At 43.8% G+C, this 15,399-nt stretch overlaps 1 protein-coding gene across 4 annotated transcripts; it reads left to right on the forward strand.

Annotated features, from left to right (window-relative positions):
• The first annotated feature begins 88 nt into the window (after positions 1–88).
• Positions 89–12,591, forward strand: NCOA4 (nuclear receptor coactivator 4). 4 transcript variants are annotated; one of them, XM_030240893.2, is made up of 10 exons: positions 89–456; positions 5,906–6,059; positions 6,529–6,669; positions 6,789–6,877; positions 7,329–7,437; positions 8,026–8,097; positions 8,509–8,649; positions 8,878–9,888; positions 10,209–10,298; positions 10,838–12,591. In XM_030240893.2, the coding sequence occupies exons 1-10, from the start codon at positions 245–247 to the stop codon at positions 10,841–10,843; spliced, it is 2,025 nt and encodes a 674-aa protein (XP_030096753.2). In that variant the 5' UTR covers positions 89–244; the 3' UTR covers positions 10,844–12,591. The 4 variants fall into 4 exon arrangements, with proteins under 4 accessions (XP_030096753.2, XP_030096752.2, XP_018766567.1 ...); XM_030240892.2 differs by having other exon boundaries at positions 93–456; positions 8,506–8,649; XM_018911022.3 differs by having other exon boundaries at positions 419–567; positions 8,506–8,649.
• The last annotated feature ends 2,808 nt before the right edge of the window (positions 12,592–15,399 follow it).

The raw sequence follows: 15,399 nt of genomic DNA on the forward strand, positions 1-15,399 counted from the left end.
CCGCGCTCCGGCCAGCTGAGCTGATCTCCTCGCCCCTGACCGCCTACAGTGTGCGGGCAGGGAGTAGTAACTGGCTCCTTTTCCCAGCTGGAAAGCGGGGCGGCAGTACTGGGAGGTGTTCTGCCGTGCTTCCCGCTTTCGGAAAGGAAAACCCAAAGCCTGTACTGTGGAAAGCCACATCAAGCCACGTACTCTGAGATATTTCCGGTGGATACGAAAAAGACCCACACCGGTGGCTCGCCCCATGCTACACGTTCTGTGCTCCGAGGATTTGCCGTGCCGTCTCAGCCGCGATTCCCCGATTTTGGCTGCCGTCCGGAGCAGCAGCAGCGCCGCCCCCCAGCGTTCCCTCAGCCGCTCCGGCAGGGGGCGCGCGGGCCGGCGGTCTCGCGAGAGCGCGCGGGGCTGGCGGGCGGGCGGACGGCGCGGGGCTGAGGGAGCTGCGCGCGGGCAGCGGTGAGAGGGCGGCGGGGCCGGCGGGGTGGGGGAGACATCCGGGGGGGAGCCGGGAGCGATCCCGTGAGGAATCCCGTAAGGAATCCCATAAGGAATCTCCTAAGGCATCCGGTAAGGCATTCCGTAAGGCGTCCCGTGCCGCGCTGCGGGAAGTGCCCAGGCACCTGGCCTGGGTCGGGTAGGCCGCTCGGGAAATGGACGCTCCGCAGCGCAGGGCTCGCACGGTACACGGAGACGGGGTTTTGTACTGATCTCGCTCTCCGTCTGCCGGAGAGGTTGTGCCGCGAGCGCTCCAAAAGCCACGTTTCTAATTGCAAAGGCCAAATCTTTTGTTAGCAGCTGCGCTTCCCAGAGGTTATATAAGCAACAAATGTCTGGGTTAGGAATAGTCGGGGTTGTGCCGCATCGTGTTTGTTGAAAGTTTGTCAGACCTGTGTTGTTCGTTGCTGGTAAGTGGTGTGAGCCGGAGCTTCCGGGGGTTTGCCGAGCATTCTGACATCTTTAAACTCGGTGCTTATGGCTGGGATTAAAGAAAAAAGATGACAGAGGAACAAGGTTGCCTTCCCCCGAGACTTTTCGATAAGGTATGCAGTCAGGGGAGCGGAAAAAAGCCGGCAGCCATGTAAAAACCACTGTTCGTCACGCTGCAAGTGCCTAACATTGGATAGCTGTATGTGCAGAGAGCATGGCAGTGCTGTCTTTGAGGCCATTTGCTTCAGGCACAGCCAGGGGTTAGTCACTTGTTTTCCGAAGGGTTTTTAAGTGCAATAGTCTGGAAGATACGTTGTAATGTGCAATCTGCGTTAAGGTAAGTGTGTGTCTTCCCCATTCTGGGGTATCTTGTTTGGTATTTTCAGTAATTATAGCATAGAGATATCAGGCCTTAATATTCAGATAATTTGTAATTTCAGTTATATGCTTGTTGTGCATAAAATATATATTTATGACAAATTGAATAAAGTGGTGATCAGACTTCTTCACAGATGCACTAGTGACTTGTGACTGTTCAGAGCCCAACTCTTATGAGATTGTCTCAGTACAAGTGCTTTGTGCCTTGGCCGGGCTGTTTCAGAGCTAAAACAGACAGAAAAGGTAGTCACAGGTGTTCAGGTCTGTGGCACAGACCATATACTGTGCAGACAGGTGAAAACTACCTGAATTTTAGAAAATGTACTACCTGAAACTTCTGTTACTATTTCTTAAGGTGTTTATTTCACTTTTTCTCTTACTTGAAACTGTTAAAAGTTATTTGTTTGTTTCTCATGGCTTGTGATTTAAAAAATAGGGTGTTATATACTTGTTTTGGAGTTAAATGATCCCCCTAGCAGGAGCTCAGTACAGAGAATGGTACATAATGCTGATGCTGCACTGTACAAAGTGCTTGTTATGCTTGGATGTAAATGGGAAGTTTCCAGATGCAGCTCGTGTACTTAGAGTACTTCACTCCCTGACCACAACTCCTGCCTATCTAATTTGGGAGAGCTTCTTAAGAGGAACTGCTGTTTTTTTGGTGGGGTTAGACGGAAGTCCGTGGGGATTTCAGTTCAAACAAGCCAGCTTGTTTAAAGCTACATAAAGACAGGTCAGAGAGGCCTTTAGAGCAGTCTTGCCCTGCCAAATGGAAGAATCATTTCACATTTATAAACAGAGCCAGTTCAATGGAAGGCTTCATTCCCTTCTGAAGCTTTTCCCCAGCAAGGCTCTGCACAGCCCTGTTTTTGAGGTGATTTTTCTTCACCCATTTGAAATGAAAAACAATGGGCTTCCCAAGAGCAGCGGGGATGATTGTGCTGAGAGTGAAACTGGTAGAACCAGTTTCCTGCCAGCCTGTTTGCAGAAGAGAAAGGGTTGTCTCCTCCTCCTCTGCTTACCAGCAGAGACACATACTTAATTAAAAGCTTAAAATTATTTTTGTCCAGCAGTTTCTGACCTATGGGAAGTAACATCCCAGGGGTGGAGTGTAGACAGCCAGGAGGTTGCACAGAGCACCTTGTGACCAGGAGTTGTAGCAGCAGGGTCTTGTGGTGGCACCTCTCCAGCAAGCCAAAAGTCTTCCTGTAAAAACTGGTAGTTATTTTACTATTAGGAACAATAATATAATCTTCCTTATCCTTCAGACAGTTGTTTTGGTTTTGTGACTGTGACATTTTTACTGCTTATATGCAGGTGAGAACACGTGTGGGGCCCATCCCTGGGAGTATTCAAGGCCTGGCTGAATGGGGTGCTGGGCACCCTGTTCTAATGAGAGGTGTCCCTGCCTATGGCAGAGGTGTTGGAACAATATGATCTTGAAGGTCCTTTCCAACCTAGGCCATTCTGTGTGCTTTCCTCAGCTGTGTGTGTGAAATTGTGGAAACAAGAGTAGATGTGACAAGAATTGTGTATATATGTGTGTCATTTTGGTCCTTCCAGGAGCTAACTCTCATCCAAGCTGCTCAGTGTCAGGATTTTTGGCACGTCGCAGGCTCAGTGCTGGATGGGGAGCCTCTGCTGGGCTGTGCATGGCCAGGGACGGAAGGCTGAGCTCGGCGGTTGGATCGGCTCGCAGCTCTTTAGCTCTTGTGCTCCATCCGCGCTGGAGCTGGATGCCTCAGCGCTCGGGTCTGCTTTGTTGTTGCATGAAGAAGATACATTGCCACACTTAGGAAGTTGCAAGAAATAGCGGTTTTGTTGCAAAACGTTGAGGTTACGCTGTTTCAACTGCAAGTTGGATGTTTGGAGGCGCTCGTTGTTGTGGCTGAGCGGAGCCAGGCCGGGGCAGAGCGGCTGCGGCTCGGCCCGGTACCCCCCGGCACGGGGCCGGTGGTCGCGGCCCGCCCCGGGCCCGCCCCGGCGCTGCGGACGTGCGGCTCGGCCGGGCGGGGTGGCTGGGGCGGGGCGCGGGCTGGGCCGCCCCGATAAGGCGAGGGGCCGCTCCAGCGAGCCAGGGCTTGGAGCGGATATTTGCAGGGTTGGGAGAATTCCGGAGAGCATTCCGGAGGCCGTGCCTGGGAATGGAGGCCGCGTTATAAACAGGACATTGCAGGATTGCTTCCTGAGCGCAGAAAGTAAGTGCGAGCTCATCTCTTGGGGGTGTGCATCCCGTGACGCACGTAGCGGGGGCTGCTGGGGACCCCCGTGTGCTTGGAAACCGTTTGATGTCACGGAAAAGGCCAGAGCAGGTGACGGTGTGTTGCAGCCGTGTGTCTTCTTGTGTTTTGTTAGTGTTAAGCCGAATTGTGTGATCGTGGGTGTATCAGAGCATGTGACCTGAAAACGTCTTAAATTCTCAGTGGTATTTGGGAGTAACTGGGAAGCAAGGAAATAGGTGCTTGTCCCCACTTGGTTTTGTTAAAATCATGTGGAAATTGAAAAGAAGGGTGGATTGGCTCTAGTGCTCAACATGTGAGTTTTACTGGCTTATTTGCGACAAAGCCTAAGAACAGCCATTTTAGCAGGAGCTGGCTGGCTGGAGGAAGGCAGCATTCATTCTCTCCATACATTCTGGAGTGAGTCTCTTGCAGTCATCGAAAAAAGGAAAAGCAACAAACAGTAGTTTCAGAGATCATTAGAGAAGAGCATGTAAGCTTCTTAAATTTAATTGTGCCATTATGAAGCTGCTAATACAGAGTATGGTAAAGTAGCTTGACATAATTTTCACAAGAGTTGTTAAGTACATTATCTATTGTTTGAGCAAATATGGTAGTTTTATTTAGCCTTTCAAACTTTGACTCATTGTTATGTAAAAATATAAAAAATTAAATAATAACCATAAGTGTGATTTTTCAAATTTACTTTAGGGTATATGATAGTTTTTAAGGTACCTAATATCGTTGTTTTCTTGGCTGGGTGTATTGCTGTCATCCACTTGTTAGATTCCATCTGAGAACTAGGGCTCCACTTATGCTTTTGGCTCCTACTTCCTGTAGGTTGTACATGAAAGTTGAAAAGCAAGATAAAGTCTAGGGAGTGTTGTGAGAAAAACTTAGCTTACCTTTTATTGAATTTTGCTAGCATGATGAAGATCATGAAACCTTATAGAAGTGAACCTGTGAACAAGCTGGGGTGTGCAAATGCTGGTGTTCACAGCACAGCATGGAGAATGATGTATTTTGGACTTCTGCATCATCTCATTTGGTGCAAAATAACATAACTATTACATTTGAGTTCTCTTGTATTTGTGCTCTGCAGTTCCTAGAGGATGAGATGTTATGGTGAGGATGGCATTGAGTTGTGTGCAGGGTCTTGGGGTGGCTCCTGTGCCTAGACTATGTCTTGTGTCTGGAAGCACTGGAGGGACAGGAGGTGTTGAGGGAACTAAGGGAGGTGCAGCCTCTGCTCCTGCCCCACCTTAATCATTGCTTTTTCTGTCACCTTCTACTCTTAGCCCTCTCCTGTGTGAAGCATGCACTTTTATATCTGTCTGGTAGATCTTCCTGTAGAAGGGTCTTGAAAATTGCAGACTAAATAGCAGCTCAGTAACACAAGCTCTTGGTTGTCTTGTTATATTCAAAACTACTTTCGGTTCCCTCCAGAGCTGTGGTAAAATTTGTGACATTTTAGATTGGCACATGTGTATGCTTTAAGTCTGCTGGGAATTTCCATAGTTGTCATTCTGAAGACTTGTTTAAATAGAATAAATACTATGACTGTTTAGTGCTTCAGGAATCTCATGAAACTGACAGGAGAATTCAAACTCTTTGATAACAAAATAACTTACTGGTTAGGAAAAGTGCTTGCAATGATCCTTCCCATTTTTGCTAAAAATCCATGCTATCTTTTCCCCTTGCTTGCAGAATCCTTGCCAGTATAGCTTCTGTAGAAATTTTGTATTTGAGTCCCTTCTAGTTGAGACTGTGCTGAAGCTGTTATCACAGCTGTGTGTCCTGGTAGCTGTGACCAGGACAAAATGGGTAGCTGTGAAAATTCTGGCCTTTACAGCCTTGTAAAGAATGATCTTTGTAGCAACATGTGGGTTTTCAGTTGGTGAAACTGTATTGGAATTTTCTCACTTATGGGAGCCAGCTCATTGCCTGCAGAGGAAAGAAGGGTGACTGAAATATTTCCTGCCCCTGGTAAGGCTATTCTCCCCCGGCTCTGACATTACTGCTGAACATTCCCTGAATTAGCCCCTCAGCTCTGAAGTTTGCTGGCTAGGCATAAAAGCTGGAGGAAAGTGTCTGGCAGAGGGGGATTGCCTAAACTCCTGTGGCTGAAGCTGTTGTCAAATATCTGTTGGTTTTCCTGTGATTGTGCAAATTCTGTGGGCTGACGTGTTTGAGAGACTGTTGTTGCTCCTGGAGGAGAGCTTTATCTATGTTTAGAAAGCTTGCATCTGTATAGGGTCTTAGGGGCTTTTTTTTTCACCTTTATATTGAAGTAGAGCAGATGGTTCTTCATATGATGCCCTTCCTCTTCTGTTAAAGAGGAATAGAAACTATTAAGAAATCGTTTTTCTATTGTGTTTTAGGAACATTTCAAGAATGAGTCCACCACAAGATAGAAATAGAAATTCCTGCGGCAGTGAGACTCTGGCAAAGTGCCTTCAAGCAAAGAAGGACTTGGAAACAGCTATATCTGGAATTGTCAAAGCTGAACAGCAGATTAAAGAAAACTGGCGGGAGGTAATTTTAAATTACTTCTTAAAGATTTTTTTAATGGCTAACATGATTTCAATTAAAGTTTTTATTATTCCAGAATATTTACTATTTTCATGATGGTCTGAAATTTTTCTAGCAATTTGCAAACACATTGCTGTGTCATTTTCCCAATGCTCTTGATAAAGGTATTCCTGTATACCTTTATCTTGTTTATCAATTCTGCAAGCTTAGAAATGCAGCATTTCCAAAAGCTGATGATTGAAACATCAGAATAGAGAGTGATTACAAATAACATTCTTTTTTGATACCTCTTTAAAGGTAGCCTTGGAACTGTTACTGACCTGAGTCATGTGGGTGACTGTGATGAATTTCTGAGAAATAAATCACTCCAAAAATACCACTTGCCACTGACAAACAGTAGTTTGTAATCAGTGCAGCACATGTATGTGCACTCTGCTTGACAGATGTAGAAGTGGTGTGTGTTTCCTGACAGGTCAAGGCCAAGATCCACAGCCACATCAGCCGGCAGCTGGAATGTCTGCGCAGCCGTGAGGTGTGGCTCTTCGAGCAGGTGGATCTCATCCAGCAGCTCAAAGAGGAGGCCTTGCAGCAGCAGGCACAGCAGCTCTACTGGGTAAGGCTTGGTTGTCAGTTGCTGCACTGGCATTTTCAAGCAAACCTTTTCCTTGCAAGTACTGGCTCAATTTTAAGCCTGGGAGCTGAACAATAATGTGTGTCTTGTCTTCCATGCAGTACTTGGGACAGTTCAATTGCCTTATTCATCAGCTGGAACACTCCTACAGTAACGAACTAGCAAACCAGATTTCAATTTGCCTGGAGAGGTAAATATATTTTATGATGCAAGTTAACACAGTTGGGTTTACTTTAACTTATGAATTTAATCTGATTTTTTATTCTAATAGAACTAACAGATCTCACTGTCCCTACATTTTTAATAGTTCCTAGAAATAAGAACAGCAATCTGAGGTGATAAACCAGGGCTAAAATGAGCAGGAAAGGTACTCATTTATGCAGATTATTTCAGTATTAGTTGTTGATGGCAGTTGAAGTAAGAAGGTGAAAGTTGTGTTTTGCTGGCAATTTATTCTGTTCTTGATTTGTAGATAGCCATTCCTTTCTTGTATGCTGTATCAAAATTCTTCTTTGTTACCTAATTACTGCCAAGTAACTTGAAAGTCTTTTTATGAAATAATAGACCGACTTCCAAAACAGGACAGATGAAGAGACTTTTAATTTTTTTTCCTTTCTGTAACTATCACCTTTCTCTTTCAGACTGGAAAGTCTTACACTTAAACCTGAAGAGTCTTCCATCCTGAATTTTGAGGCTGACACATCTTACCTTCGCCAAGCTATTACCTCATTTGGTTCTATTAAAACGATGGTAAGCACCAGAACTTCTTGGAATACTTGCATCAAAGGTTTTTTTTTCAGTAGAGCAATATATTCCAAGTGATATTTTTGCTTTTAGTGACAGCTTGAATGGCTTCTGTGTGCAAGTCATATAATTTTAGCTGTATAATGAATACACAGTGGTTTATTAATTATTGCATGTAGTTTTCACTGAGTTTCGTTATGTACATGTTATTTTAATGTATTTATTCAAATACAGAGGCTGAGGGAATGACTACTGCATTCTTGCTCTATTCCAGCAGATGAAAATCCGTTACTGTTTTCTTTAGATAGCAATAGTTAAAACATAGTAGATGTTTTATGTGATAAAAGTATTTTGGGATAATTATGTAAACAGCATATTTCCTGTATTATTGAGGACAATTCTGTTAAAGGAAGCAGACTCAAGGTGGTATTTTTATAGTAAATTTTTCTCCATTCTGAATGTAAATGTTGAGAACATTGTTAGCCATAAAGCACTGAGAATTTGTTAACTGTGCTTTACTTTTGCTTTATTGTAGAATTTGTTCTAGAAACTGGACAAAATGGAGATTTAAATTAATTTTTACTTTTCTTTCAGCAAACCTCAGAGAGAGAGAATACTTCTCCGTGGTTCCCAGGGCAGAGTTGTGCCCTAATGAACTGTCAGCAGGTAAGATTGCCCTGTGTGCGAGTGTTTAATTGCATTAGAGGAAGGAGGAGAACTCAAGCACATTATGTGAGCTTGAGTAATGGCTGGTGTTTGTTTGTTAAGATGCTTGAGTAGCCAGTAACAGTGGCTGTGGTGAGCAGAGTGATCTGATATTGTAGCTGCTCTAGGAGCAGACAGGCAAGAACAGAGTATCAAAGTGTATGTGGGGTGTGACTGACAGGATTTTTAAATTGAATGTTCCTTGATGTTGGAACTAGCCAATTCCTATGTTTTTTTCATAATTAGAGGGGACTGTTTTTCCTTTTGATGCAGAAATACTGCTGCCTGCTGAATGCCTGTGTTGGTGTTCAGCATAGATTGGCTCAGCAGTCAGTCTTTCTCCTAACCAAGGGCCTTCTCTCTTGGCAGCAGGCGCAGTGTGGGACAGTGAGTGCCTCGCTGGCTGGCTGGTTACTCGGAAGCAGGCCTGTGGCTGTGCGCCAGGCTCCCTACATTCCCAGCACCAATCTTGAGGAATGGGTTACCCAAAAGTGTGTGTCAGAGCCCAGCCAGGTAAACCTTTTGTGTGCTAACCTAGTTTGAACAGAGGGGAAAACACAGTACCTGACTGCAAGCAGAATGTGGTGGGAATAAAACCTTCTGTAGTACTCTTCCTTCTGCCTCATGTTCACCTGATGTTTTGGCACTTACTAGCTGAATGCTCTGAGGTCTAACTATACTAACAGTAACTGAACATTGCCTTTTAGTTTTAATAGATGTACTTCAATGTGTCTTTACTAGGATTTGAATTCTTCCAAAGTCTGCTATTTTGAGCAAGCCTGGGGAAATCTGAAGGATTTGGAGAACTGGCTCCTGCACAATCAGCAGCGTGATGTTGCTGGGAAGACAGATTCCCCTGGTCGCAAGGACTCCACCTCTACTCTTAACTCATCCTTTTCCACTGTTGAAAAGGTGGAGGAATTAGAATCCCTTGAACAAGAAGAGATGGACCTTTCTGACTGGCTGCTTACTCCTGACACAGAAAATGGAAGTATTGCTTCAGATGAGAAATGGAAGAATGAATTTAAACCTTTTAGAGAAGAATGCAATTTGAATGATTGGCTTCTCAAAGCTGAAACATGTACCAGTTGTCCTGGCAGCCAGAGTAAAAGTGTGGAAATTGAGAACCTGGGAAATCTGAAGTGCCTGAATGAGCATCTTGATGGAAAGAAATCACCCGCTACATCTGCTATAAATGCTTGGCTTCTTCAGCATCCTCAGGCCCCCTTTAAAGTAGAAGATGTGTGCAAAGCTAATGATCTGTGTGCCAGCTTTTCAGAATGTGTGTGTGATGAAAACTGTGGAAAAGAGGCTCTTTGCAAATGGCTTCTGAAGAAAGACGGGAAGGACAAAAATGGAGTTCCAGTCAGCCAGAGAGATGTACCAGACCCTGAGCATGAGAAGACCAAGTTTGCTGCCAGTTCCTGGCTTAGCCCTGCCCAGCAGTTCCCAGGGGAACCCATGAGTGCAGAGAAAGCAGATTATTCAGCAGAGATTGCAGAACCCTGGAAAGCGTTGCTTGAGAGGCCTCTGACAAGCTGGCTGGCCAAGGCTGAGCACAAAGCAGAAAGTACAGAAGAAAAGGAGAGTCGGGAAAAAGCAGACAAGAGTTTCAAGAGTCCTTTCCTAGACCTCTTGGCTCCATTCCACCTCCCCTTAAATGTAAACAGTTGGGTGTTGGCTTCAAATGACCTAGAAAATGCAAACCTGCCTCCAGTGGAAGATAAATGGCTTCTGCGCAAGAAAGCACAAGTGAGCATAAGTTTTTGATACGTTTGTGTCTTATATGCCAGGTTTATTGCTTTACTGAATTTAATGACTTAATTCTCTTCCAAAGTCATAGCTGTTTTGAATAATACTGACTGAAAGTTTTTAGGTTTCTTGGCTCTTTTAATGTTTTCACAATTATTAGTTAACTTAGCACTAAACAAGTTAATGTTATACTAAATGAAGAAAGTATTAATCTCAAAGACTCAAAAGTCAGTTTTGGTTTTGAACACTTAACAGAATTTGAAGATACATCAGAATATATTAATGTTTGGGGTTGGTAATTAAGGTGACTTTTCTTTTAGGACTTTGGCCTTCCTACAGTTTGTGACCTTTTTGCCTGCATGAAACTCAGTGGAGATAACGAAAAATGGCTGTATCGGTCTCCTTTACAGGTAGGATACAGAATGTATTAGAACAGCTGAGCCTAATCATAACTTGGGAGTACAGAACACAGATACTGGCAGCTAATGATCACCTTAAATTCTTTATATGTTGAGTTTAACAGCGGAGTAATTTCCTCCCCATACACCTATTTAACAGCTTGGACCATTCCCCTTTGGTATTATTCTTCCTCTCTTGATCACATGCCAGGGAGGGAATTACTTCTGTTCTTGTGTAAATCAACTGATTGACACATGGTAACTCTGATTGTAACTAAGATATGAAATTAGTGTATCAATCTCCAGGGAACTTCTTTTTTACCTTAGTAATGTATTTACAGCTAACATCCTGTCTTTCCTTTCTGAGGATAACTCTTTCTCATTGTAGTCCTTAGCAGGAGTACTTACAAACCCTAAAAGGCAGGATCCTTTCTAGGAGGAATGTTAATATCACTTTTTTTCAAGGGTATTATCTTATAGTTGTTTATTTTTTTTTCCAAAGTGTTGCTGTTTATCCAAGAGAATAATAACCCAATTTTAAATTTGTTTAGATGTGAAGAACTGGATGTGTTGAAGTCATCCCCTTCCTGCTATCAGTCGCACATCACACTGAGTGACTGCAGCCAGCTGAGTGCTTGTGTTTTGTGTTTGGCCATCTGCTTTCTCTTCTAAAATTATAACGAAAAGAAAGATTCCTTATCTAACAGAGTTCTGGTGCAGAAGATCCCTTTTTGTTGTCATTAATTCTGAAATGTTAACCCACTGACCATAAGCAATCTGATGCTTTAGAGGTGTTAGCAAATTTGTATCTGTTATGGGAATACAAGGATCTTTAATGGGTTGTCACTCGAAGTATGTTGAAGCCAGTGCAGGTATAAAGCAGAATCTTCCTGGTGCTGTGGAACGTCCACCTCTGACAGTGACTTTAGAAGTGCTGCTGTCCTTTCAGCTGCTACAACTGTCATGTGTTGGGTTCCAGCTTACTTAGGCTGTACTTGCAAGCAATTTGTTTTATGGAGCAGTTGCTCACTTTGAAGGTTTCATTTGCATCTTGTGTTGGTGCATTTCCCAGCTAAATATATGAAATCCAGACTTTGAAAATACATGGATTTATGGGACCTAACATGTGACAGGAGAATTGGTAACTTAGTTTTAGATCAAAACTCATGTGAATTTTGGGACTTTCAGAGAACAGGGTAGGGTGTTAATTTTCATGCGCCAGTAAATCAGATCCTACTGTGTCCCCAGCATTTACAAACTATTTGAATGTCACTGAAAAAGCTGTAAAATGAAAGGTGTGTTTCTGTTAGTTCTAGATAATTCATAATGAATTTTTATTTACTAAACCACTGGAAAGCAGGCATCTTAGCCACTTAATATTTGGGGAATTAGATGCCTTCAGCAGATTGATGACCTGCTGTTTAATTGGGAAACACTAACTTGGCAAACTGTGGCTCCCACTGATGCAGTTTAAAGGTATTTAATCTGTGGTTTCCATGTGATTATGTATGTGAAAGTGGGGTCCAGTAACTTGGATTCCTGAAGCTGTGGACATAATATGAGCAATACCTCTTCAGATATTTAGCCTTTTGAGCCTGTAGGAATGAGTGCAAAGACGTTATATGGAAACGTGGATCATGCCTGTCAGGCTCCATGGAAAAACTGTGAAGCTCCATAGCTTCTGGTGCAGCTTCTACTCACTTAACAAATTGCTCTTAATGACTATGAAAATAGGTCCCCCTTTTCCCCATCACTGCAGCCTGCCTGGGAATAAAAGTGATTTGAGTTCCTCACAACCCTGTAGAAAAGAAATTAAGATCCGACCTTGGTGTCACTTTGCAGTGTGAACACATTCCTGTCTTATCAATCCTGTGCATTCATTTAAAAGTAAGTTTTTAGTCTGAGAAGGGGAGACTGCACATCTGAAACCAGACCCTGAAAGGGCTTAACATCAGCAAAACACTTGACAAGGCTTTTGTAGCCAGAGCTTTCTGCTGGATGCAGAGAGGTGTTTTAGGAGTTCACTTTCCCTTTCACGTGTCCTTGTTGCTCCATGGGAAGACTGCACTGTGACTAACTCCAGTAACAGATGTGATCAGCAGTTGAACTTAATTAACGGGATTGACGTGCAACCCACCTCTTACAATTAATTCCATGTAGTCGTCATTGTGTGCTACTTTGTCAGTTCATTATGAGCCTTTAAAACTTGGGGGTATGTATTCCTTTACTCAACTGACTTGTCACTAATTGATATTTATGTGAAACATTGATTAGTCTTTTCCATTAAAAAATAATTGCAACCAAAGTGTGTGTTATGTCTCATTTACAAGATGGTCAACAAAAACTGCTGTGGTGCATGTCCAGCTTACCTCTGTCTGAAAGTTGCTACAGTTGTGCTGTATTCAGATGGGATTCACATGCTTTAGTTCATTTCACCACTGCCTGGAGCTGCACTGAGCTCCAGAGCAGGGAAACTTTGGGAGCTGGCACACTCATTCCTACACGGCTCCTGTCAGGTACTGCCTTGCAGTGTGACCCCCTGGACACACAGCTGGTGTGTCTCAGTCACCTCGGCTTTGCTCAGCTGTTGGAAGAAACAGACTTGGACAAAATGACCCATTTGCTTCATAACACTCTTGAATACTTAGTCAGGATTTATGGATTTTAGTAGCACTTGGTCCTCTTCTCCCATGGCTGAAGAACATCCGTGCACTTGGAAGTGAGTTGTTCTCTGTCTCCTTGGTGTTTGAGCATCAGCCTCCCTGCATGACTGGTTCCTCCACTGAGTATTTTCCAGTATTTCACGGCAGCCTGCACTGTTCATTGCTCATTAAGAGAACATTTACAGCTGGGCCTCGCAGAATTTGAACCACGATACCTTAAATTTCATGTGGGGGTGTGCACACACACCTTTTCTTTAAAATGGACTGAAGTTCTTTGTTAGAAGCAGTCACATGCAGAACTCCTGAATGTTTAGCTTTCAAAGGCAGGGAAAAAGTACTTCAAAATTATCCCAAGACAAGAAGGACAGAGTAGCAGGAAGTGAATGCTACTCATGGGTTCCCAAATGGCTGGAGAACTTTCCTTGAACAAGGTGAGCTATGAGATTGATGCCCTGTACTGAGGAATGCTTCCTTCCCTCCCACAGCTCCCTGGAGCAGGGTGGCCACAGGCTCCTGGGGCACCAGTCCCTTCAAATCCTTGTGCTCAGAGCAGCTGTGGAGTCAGTGGGGCAGCTGTTCCCACAGGGCAGGGAGAGAGGGGGGCTTACAGAGGGGAAAATACCTGTGAAGAACACAGAGCAGGTATTAACCATGCTGGGAAAGTACCAAAAAGGGTTGGGGTACTCTCTGGTGTCCCTGCACTGGCTGCCATTGAACAGCACAGATCAATACTCACAGACTGTACAAAGCTCCACTTAAAACATTCCAGTTTCCTATCTAGAATTTATTAAATGCAGGGGTAACCTTCTGTTGAAGCATACAAAAGGATTTCCCCCCTCCTTTTGAACTCCCACATTAAGTCACAGGAAACAGACTATGAACACAGGATAGTTTTTCTGCCCTAACACAGATTTGCCTTCTGTTTTCAGAAGCTGCTTCTGCTTCAGGGTGCCCAGAGATTCCCACCCTAAGTAGTGATTTTTCAACAAGTTCCTCCAACCATAAGAGAAGTCACCTGCTGACAGAATAGTGTAAGTGGATTTGCCTTTCTGTTCCTAAGACTAAGCAGAACCAGTTTCACAAGACTCAAACCCCTTCCATTACACCTGCTGTCTCAGCTCCCTCACTTGGTGCCACAGCATGGAAAGCTGCCTTGGATCTATCAGCAAAGATACCACAACTGGCACCAAAACCCCACTCTTCAAGACAGTCAAGGTCTCCCATGCTCACATTTATGTAACACTGCATGGGAGGGCTCTAACTTGAGCCAAATTCTGCTTTCAACTTGATTTTACATCCTTTTATTCCTACTAAACTTGGATATATTTTTGGTCACAATTTAAAGTAGCAACTTTATACTGATTTCCAGTAAATCGTGAATGCAGTATGTCATGACACAGAATATTGTAAACACATTCTCTGTATTGTATCATACAATTCACCTCCCTCACTGCTGCCTCTGTGCTGGTTGTATTTCATAGCTCAAGCTACAGATTACTCCATACACAAACAGATTATGAACTAAAACTTTAACAGCTGTAACACAGCTATTTCAGAAAAATGCTCTCAGCTCCGCCCTTGAAGTGAGCAGTTCCAGGAAACGAGTGCACTGCACACCAGGTAACATGCCAAGTTCTTCAAAAGTCAGCCTAGCCTTAAGGTTGTGCTAACTATGAACTTGAAAAGGCTTGTTTCTATATTATCTCCAGTGCACTCGAAGAAGGAAATACATTTGTTAAGCTTCATGGCTTACCCACTTCAATCAGGGCAGACAGTTCCTGGGTCGTATTTTAGTCCTGAAAAATCTTAAGAAAAACTAAGATACATTGCAGAGTTCCTGACATTTAAAAAGCCACCCCTGCCCCTCAACAAGCAGTTCTCAATCCTTCATCCAGCATGGTGAAGAGTGCAGGAACACAAGTCCAACCAATGGTGACCAGGAAACATGCAGGGGAGGAACTCAATGATGGCAGTGGGGAGAGAAAAAGCTCAGAAGAAAGTGTGCCTGTTTTCCTGATGTTCCATTAGACAGTGCTGTGCAGAGGAAGCCCACATCACTCCTCTGCAGCCTGGAAGTGGGGGGACAGTTTCTTTGGTGGTACAGCCCTCAAAAAATGCATGCTAGGAAGGAAGTCCAACTCTTACACCACAATAACAACATGCAGAGCACTATGGAATTGTGGAACATAAGGCTTAACAAAACCAGCATTGACACAGGGGGTGAGAAAAGGCCTGCTTTCTTTACAACACTTTAAGTGGCGGCATAAAGCAACAAATTTGACCTGGCAGCAAAGCGAGTTCACCTGTGATGGCTCGTTAGCTGGAGCACTTGCTCTATAAAAAGCTGGTCTCAGGGGTTATTTGCTACTAATGAGGTTTCTTAGCAAAGCAGCATTTCTTCTTGGGGGAAGGTAAGAGCTACCACCTTCCCTATACTGCTTTTGTTGTTT

The sequence above is a fragment of the Serinus canaria genome, chromosome 6, assembly GCF_022539315.1.
Source record: "Serinus canaria isolate serCan28SL12 chromosome 6, serCan2020, whole genome shotgun sequence".
In the NCBI taxonomy this organism is placed as follows: domain Eukaryota; kingdom Metazoa; phylum Chordata; class Aves; order Passeriformes; family Fringillidae; genus Serinus; species Serinus canaria.